Below are 8,067 nucleotides of genomic sequence, written 5' to 3'. Positions count from 1 at the left end.
TGCATTCTCCCCAGGGAGCCCGGAAGTATTGGCCAGACTTTAGGACTGTCTTCAACGAAATTTTGGAATCCTGAAACTCAAAGATATTTTGCAATGGAGGATCTCATTTCAATCATCTTACTACCATAAAAAAAAAAACGATCCGTTGCATTACGCGTCGACGCTAAGCGAGGGTCCAAGGAGGGGTCCCACCACAAAGTCTGCCTTTAGGACTGTCCGCGGCCCAGTGCATTACGCGTCCCCGCTAAGCGAGGGTCCGGGAAGGGTCCCGGCCGCTCCTAAGACTCGAACCCGTGATCTCTCAATCACACGACAACAACGTTTACCGTTGCGTCAAGGCCATATATCAAAATAATGAGCATCTGTAAAACTATATTTATACATATTGGAATGCAATAAGTAGGCATTTTACAAAGACAAATGTATGGGAACACTTGTATTCATACATACACTCAGGAAAAATCATCTCATTTGACAAACCGTGTATAGAGAAAGAAACAACTGGGGAAGACAAAAAGAAAAATCACCAAAAATGGAAGGCAATTACAGGCTGCTTTGCTGACTAAAAATGGGCCACAGCCTCACTCGCAAAACCTTAACTATTAACAAATTTCACACAGAAAGCCAACTGCATGCATTTTCTACCTACAAGTTTGGTAAATTAGTAGTCATCTATCTGCAGAGAAGTTCTTCTCCTCACTGCCATTGTTGTTGAAGACTCGGGTCAGTTGGGGAACAAGGTATAAAGGGGACAAAACCTCGACCACCAAAAACAGGTCTCATGAAGGCATTGTCGAATTTTCGCCAATAGTGGTGGACAGTGTGTGAGGGGGTCCTCAAGAGCATTCTTAGGCTGGGCGGCTGGACCACATTGTCTTTGTTGTCTTCTGAATCATGCCCGTTAAGTAGTGGCACGACAAAGGATTTCGGACTAGAAGGTTCGGAAGATAACATACTTGCTGTGTGTTTTGGAGATGGAAGTAAGAATCTTATTAGCGGTTGAGTCATCAATCCGAACACCTGAACAGATTGAACAATTCACCATGTCATGTATTGCAGCAGTTTGATAGAATAGAATCACAACTATAAGGCAGTGTCTTACCACTGTGCTGAAAAGTACAACTGTGATAGTACTGGTGATCATGATTGCGCTTCCACGCAACTGTGTAAAGTCTGAACTGGTAAACTGCATCAACGGAATCAAATATATAACATTCAAAGGACATGAGCAATGGAATAATCAGTTTCCATTATTCTAGAAAAACTTGGAAAAAAACCAGCAAATTCAATGTTCTTTACCTGATTATAAGCAAGAGCCATAGAAACAGCCCCGCGCATCAGTCCGGCCCACCAAATTGTTACCTGAAAAGCTAACATGGATAAGGACATCTTGTACATTAACAGATTTACAAACATAAATCTTATAAGTTCAAAATTGTACCTGTTGCTTTATGCCAATTTTCTCATATGGAGATTTTCTAGTCAAGTTGGATAAAAAAGAGAGGGGGAAAACAAAGGCTGCTCGTCCAACCAAAACCAATCCCAAGAGTATTGCACTCACCCCAACTGATGTTCCAGGGCTAATCAGGAAAAAGAAAAAGGAATTAACCCACATTCAGGTTATCTATGTAAGCTTGGAATCTATATGTAAGGCCATTTGTATGCATTAGGCTTACCTATGGCTCACATACTTCCATTTTTCAATGTCCAAAGCATCCATGCCAACATAAAGGAAGATAAAGATCTCAGCAATAAATGACAAAGTGGCAAATGCATGCCTGAAATTGATTTTTCAGAAGCCAAATGTTAGTAATGTGACAACGAGGCTGGCATGTTAAGGGGAAAAAGGAAAAAAAAAAGTGATAACTGTGCTTGAATTAATCGCAGTAGCATTTAACATACTTAGTTGTGACTCTTGAACTTTCTGTAACATTGTGCCATGTGTAGTGAGACATGACAATCCCACAAAAGAATACGGTGAGAATGGCACTCAGATAGAATAGCTGCAACCGAAACCAGATATGTAATTAACATAAAGGAATTGAAAAGGCAAACAAATGTTTAAGAGATGTTTTCTACTATTTGCTCGAAAACTTACTTCAGACAGCATGTATGAAAAGTAAGCCATGAGTATCATAAGAGCAACCTCCCGGTCGGTGGAGTGTCTGGATTTTGCAAGAGAACAAGATTTAAAAAGAATTGGCATTACTACTATTCATATTAACTCCCATTGGATTAAGTAAACAAGAAGCAACTTGATGGTGTAATGAAATTAAACAGACAAAAAAATACGGACAGAAATGAAATCAAATAGTAAAAATTCAAAAACAAAACAATTTGATTATGTATTTACTCTGCTATACCTTCATATGCCACTAAGATTAATACAAAAAGGTAACAAGAATGACAATGTTAAGAGACAAACCTCCCGAAGTACAGCTTCTTAATAATATATGCACTAAGTAGTCCAGCCTGCAGAAGAAAAGCAATAACCATAGCAATTAGCAAGGACACACTGCTAACTGTACAGTGAAAGAAAATAGAGACTCACAAAAACTCCCAACACAGTGCTTGCAATAAACAGATATAGAAAATTCCCAATAAATTGCACAGCAACCATTGAATTGATGTTGGACATATCAAAGCTCTGGATAGCATTGAAAAGCACCACTGATGTAGCATCATTTACTACTCCTTCCCCAAAAACCAAACTGTACAGTAAAGGTGTCTCGTCCTGATTGAGAATCTACAGAAACATAAATTTAACAAATTGAGCAAATGATGTTCTCCAAAAACTGTAACCAGGTTTTTAGCTTCACTAGCCATCAATACCTGCAAGGTACAAACGGAATCCGTTGCAGAGAATATTGCTCCAATTGCTGAGGTAAAAGGGCGTGAGCAGGCATAAGAAGGAGCAAACTAGGGAGATAAATAAAGAGTTAGCAAAATTGAGCTTACCAAGATAGTCACCGATATCAAGTGAACCGACATTCATTTTCTTGAAGAAGTGCATAGCACCTATGTAGAAAGAATAAGATTGATTAGAAGAAGAGCATAACAAAGACCAGCATTGTAGATTGATAAAAGAAAAATATTTTGAATCAGTTCGTGCTTTTTTAACACTTCTTAACACACAATACAGAAAATCTTGTATGTATCCCCTGTCTCTATCTTTCTCTATTCTAATTCCTAAATACGTGCCAAAAACATGCAGTAGGCTATGTGTAGGAACAGATTAATGAGTGCTTCACATTCTCTAGCAGAACTTGACCATTCATCAATGAGAACATCTACTGTAATAGATTATACACCATAAGGAAGGCTTTACTATACCTACTGATATGACACCAGTGGATATTAGAGTACCAATTGCACCAAATAGTATGATAGTCATGAAGTTGCGGAAAAATTGTTTCTTCTTCACCTGAAACCTGGAGTTTGAGGAAGCATAAACTAATGGTGAGGAACAGTCAATAAATTGTGTTATCCTGCTTAAACACATTTGTTATAGAAAAATAAATCAACAATCACCATCCAGATATATCGGGTATTTAGAGTTACCTTAGATTAGCATAATAACAATAAAGAGAAAGAACAACTCCTATCAAAGCTACAGCTATAAGTAGTTTTGAAGATAATAGCTTACAGGCATTCAAATTATTAGTTAATTGTGTTATCATGTTTAATTTAAACCGTACATTTACTGCTTTCATACAGGTCGCTTTCTGATCCAAGTGTGATAAATATCAAAGCTTAAGGTATTGGACGTACCTTCATGATTTATTCCAATAGTTTACATCAAGAATCTTATCATGCATTTTGTCAACCGGTTTCTAAACAAAACAAAGAAGAAAAGGAAAGGGCACAATTTCTACTGATTTCAAGATTTTGCATTTTTCACTTGTTCAGAGCTAAAAAGACCATCTTTCACTGAATTTTTTAATGAAGTTACATGAAATAAGGCAAGTTATCACCAAGATTCCACAATTTATACTCCAACTGATCAGGTTGATAACTAGGCGACAATCAAGACAGGCAATACTCTAAAGTGAACAGCCAAGCTCGAATATGAATGTCCTCTACTAATTAATAGTAACTGTATCAATAAATTAAGTGCCATAAAAGCATGATAAGTCCTAATCTCAAACAAAACATCACAAGCGACAACTTACCCGGCATTGAAAATAATAGGTGGAAGAAGATAAATAAAGAATAGATCTTCACTAAACACTAAAAGACGTGAACTCTTTCCTCCAGTAGTAAGCAAAATGATGACACCAGTGCACAAACCCTGCAATAACTCACCATAAACCTATCACAAATTATGCCATTTTTTACACAATTGAATCCAGCATAACCATAAATACAGCAGAAATTTGAGCAAGCAAAGAGTAGATAATACTGACTATTGCCAGAGCAGTAATAGACTCATTCACCCACTTAGTCTCCTCTAGTAAATGGCCAATTACAATACAGGCACATATAAGTGCCACAAAAAGGTTTATAGACACCACTGAAGAGTGATCAGACCCTAGAATTTCCTCCGGTTTTGACAAAACAGAGTCTACACTGAGCGCCATTAGAGTTGCAGCAATTTCCAATTTGAGAATGCGATTAGCTCTTTCAACGCGATCTCAACTCAAAGCCCTAAGAAATTGAAAAAGAAATCAACTCAATATATTGGAACGAAATAACAACAACAAAAAGGCTAATCTAAAACTCTTTCTCCCTGTTTGAACAGAGCTTGCCAATCGGGGAAAAAAAAGCGTTAATGTACAAACTGAATCCGCAACTCGCTAACTTACTCACTCACTCACCTTGAGTTCGAGCTCGAGCTTTTTGACCGCGTGAAAATGTACGAGCTCCCACAGGACAATGAAAACGGAAACAGCTTTCGATTTTTGAAGCTACAGGTATCAATATTCCGCTTAGAGAACAAAATCTTCGGAGAATTTTGATTATTTCGAGTGAAGTTTAAGCAGAATTTTAGAGAGAGAAAGGGGAGAATATAGAGAGAGAGAGAGAGCTGAGCTGAGCTGGGATATGGAAGAGCAGAGGCCGCGAAAGAAATTAATATATACAGCTCTAAGCTGGGGAAGGAAGTCAAAAAGTTCGAAACTTCTACAGGAGGAAGACCGTTGATGTGAAATGGCGTTGACTAAAAGTAAGTAAAATGAACGGTTAAGATTGAGTGATGATTGTAGTGTTGGGTGTAGAGTAGAAGTGGAGGTTGTGTGTGATTTTGTAAGTGGATGGAGGGAGAAAAGGGAGGGGCCAATGAATATGATTGTGTCGTCTCTTGAAAGTAGAATCTTAATACGTAATCATTTTTTTTTTTTTTACCAAAAACAATCCTTTTTTTTCCAATTTATTTTGTTTTTTTCTTTACAAAAGTAAAAATATTACTAGTAACTACGTCACCCAACTCATAAAATAAAAGTTTATAAATAAATAAAAAACTTACTAGGATTTTGAGTTTGCGGATGAAAAGTAATTTTCACATGCACCTTAATAAACAAGTGAATTTGCTCATTCATCGTTAGATATAAGCTTATTAAATCTAAATCTCAGGATGCTTTGAATCTTCACCTTAGGATTCTAATAAGCCTAGATCTAATGGTGAATGAGCAAATTCTACATGCTCATTAAGATGCATGTGACCAAGACTCTGCATGAAATCTTCTCCAAACAGGATATCGCTGCTATTAGTTGTTTAATCGTACGAATTGCAAGGAGGCGGGATCAGTTTATCTAGAATGGGACAAAAAAAAAGGTTGTTACTCCATCAAAAGTGCATATAGGCTTGCTATTGAAGTGTTGATTGATGATCAGGACTTCCGATTCTGATGAATGCACTCATATGACAGACAACTCGCTTAGTGGAGCTTCTGACTTCTTAAGATTAGCAATTTAATAAGCGCTTAACAATTAGAGCTTATATGTGAGATAATAATGTTAGATCAAGCAATATAATCAGAGGTGATAAAGGCAGAGTTAAGAAATACGTTACGCAATAGATTTATACTAGTTCGGCCTCTCGCGTATGTCTGATTCTCAGAATACCTTTTTCTAAGCTTTTATCCACTAAAACACTCTTTAACGGGTAGAGAACAAACCATTATAGAATAGACAGAACTTCTGTAAAGTACTTTCTTTTACACTCACACTCAGCTATCTATCTCTCTAGTTATTTGCCTATAATCGAAGCAAATAACAGAGCTTCTGATTTACAAATATAAAATGGGTTTTTGTAATCTTTCTACTTCTGGTAACAAAGGAGAGTCGTTGAGGGGACATGGATTTTGTAGCTTATCCTTTTTGCCAAATCAGGAACGGCGTGATGTGACTTAATGTCAACGCATGTTTTGTTCCAACTATTCCTTCTGGGCTTCTGAATGTTGGGCTTCTGGTTTTGTTTCCAGAATTAAGGCTTGGGCCTTTGTTTTGCTAAAGCCTTTTTGTTTTGCATTTGATTTAATGCTTAAGTCATACATATCATTCAACAAACTTATTAGCAAAAATCAAATTTAATTTAATTTCTAAATTAAATATTTTAGGGATCTAATTTCCTTATTAATTAGTTTTGTCATAATAAAAAACTCATGGAAATTGTATTTCAATAAGATATACTTCGCTTCGTCAAAGCCAACACACTTTAAAATCTCTTGTAGTGAGATAAGAGTATATAGGATAATACCATTCATTAGTAATGTCAATCACTAGAACTTCTATCTTGTCAATGCTTGCACACGTGATTTTTTTAATGTGGTATAAACATAAACGGTAGCCTTTAGGATTTAATGCCAACTTCGCTAAATGATTTGCTTCATCGTTCTCCTCTTTTGGAATTGTCTAAACATCCATTCCTCGGCCTTCGACATTTCCCTCTTCCAAGAGTTGTCGTACCAATACTATATATTGTTTTATGGTAATGCCATTTACTTCGTAGTTCTTCTTGAATTGACATACTGCTAGCTTGGAATCACTTTTTAACATATCCATATTTGGCTTTATTGTGTTTAGAATCTGAAGTCTTTGAAGTAATGCTTTGTTTTCTCCCACATTAGTGGATGCCCCAAAGTCAAGCGCAGTTGCATACCTAAGTTTAAGGCCACCAGGACCTTGCACGAAGACTCTTATGCATGCTCCATCCTTATTCAAACTTCCATCTACAAAAATCTTCCACACTTCTGCTAGCTCTAAAGCTTTAGCAGAATCTTAGGATGTTTCTATCAAAAAATCTGCCAATGCTTGCGCTTTGAAAGACTTCAGGGTTCGAATCCAATGTCGAATTTGATAAGCTTCAATGCACATTCAAAAAATCTCCAGTCAGATGTCTTTGGCCTTTGAAAAATCTTTTGTAGTGGCATATCTGTTTGAACCACTATTCAATGACTTTGAAAATAATGCCACAATTTCTGCGCCGCCACCGCTACCCCAAACGCAAGCTTTTCAAGCTTTGGGTATCTTGCTTCAGTATCTCTTAGAACTCTGCTCATGTAGTATATTATAAATTGCTTTGTGCCCTTTTTTGTATCAGGCCCATGCCTACAAAATCCATTATGGCACTAATATACAAATATACAGTCTCACCATTCAAGGGTATGCTCAATAATGGAGGAGAGGCGATAAATATCTTTATCTATTCAAAGGATGTTTGGCATTCTGCGGTCCAATTGAAATCATTAGCTCCTTTAAGGCTCTTGTAAAATGGCATACATTACTTAGCCGAACAAGAGATAAAATGTCCAAGCACATTTATCTTACCCTTTAACTTATGTACATCATTAAGCTTCTTTAGTGGCTCTATATTAATGTTGCTTGAATTTTATCCAGATTACGCTCAATACCTCTTTGTGAAATCATGAAGCCCATAAACTTTTTGGAAGACATGCCGAAGGTAGATATTTTTGGATTCAACTTGAGGTTATGCTCTTGTGGAGTGGTGAAGACCGTAGTTAGGTGTGAAGCATACTCATCTATTGTTCAACTTTTCACGATCATATCATCCACATATATTTCCACTATATCGCCAATAATATCCTTGAAGATCTTGTTTACCAGCCT

General features: G+C 36.8%; 1 protein-coding gene across 3 annotated transcripts; it reads right to left on the bottom strand.

Annotated features, from left to right (window-relative positions):
• Positions 1-383: 383 nt before the first annotated feature.
• On the bottom strand, positions 384-5,030 carry LOC136219908 (sodium/hydrogen exchanger 1-like). Of its 3 annotated transcripts, none has more exons than XM_066007493.1 (15): positions 4,818-5,030; positions 4,407-4,647; positions 4,173-4,312; positions 3,334-3,431; positions 2,959-3,018; positions 2,833-2,879; positions 2,552-2,746; positions 2,426-2,472; positions 2,099-2,165; positions 1,903-2,003; positions 1,677-1,778; positions 1,442-1,580; positions 1,300-1,362; positions 1,103-1,186; positions 384-1,020 (listed from the first exon to the last, which is right to left on the bottom strand). In XM_066007493.1, the coding sequence occupies exons 2-15, from the start codon at positions 4,578-4,580 to the stop codon at positions 697-699; spliced, it is 1,641 nt and encodes a 546-aa protein (XP_065863565.1). In that variant the 5' UTR covers positions 4,581-4,647; positions 4,818-5,030; the 3' UTR covers positions 384-696. The 3 variants fall into 3 exon arrangements, with proteins under 3 accessions (XP_065863565.1, XP_065863567.1, XP_065863566.1); XM_066007495.1 differs by having other exon boundaries at positions 2,618-2,746; XM_066007494.1 differs by having other exon boundaries at positions 4,173-4,291.
• Positions 5,031-8,067: the final 3,037 nt, after the last annotated feature.

Source organism: Euphorbia lathyris, chromosome 2 (assembly GCF_963576675.1).
Source record: "Euphorbia lathyris chromosome 2, ddEupLath1.1, whole genome shotgun sequence".
In the NCBI taxonomy this organism is placed as follows: Eukaryota; Viridiplantae; Streptophyta; class Magnoliopsida; order Malpighiales; family Euphorbiaceae; genus Euphorbia; species Euphorbia lathyris.
Note: the sequence above shows the minus strand (reverse complement) of the source record. Positions and strands in the feature narration are given on the sequence as shown.

What these genes read in the sequence shown, in the direction of transcription:
- LOC136219908 (XM_066007493.1), bottom strand. Translation starts at nt 4,580, where the DNA reads ATGGCGCTCAGTGTAGACTCTGTTTTGTCAAAACCGGAGGAAATTCTA. An exon ending in CACTGGTGTCATATCAGTAG is followed by an intron (nt 3,019 to 3,333) that starts GTATAGTAAAGC and finishes CTTTCTACATAG; the next exon opens with GTGCTATGCACTTCTTCAAG. An exon ending in AAATTGGCATAAAGCAACAG is followed by an intron (nt 1,363 to 1,441) that starts GTACAATTTTGA and finishes TTAGCTTTTCAG; the next exon opens with GTAACAATTTGGTGGGCCGG.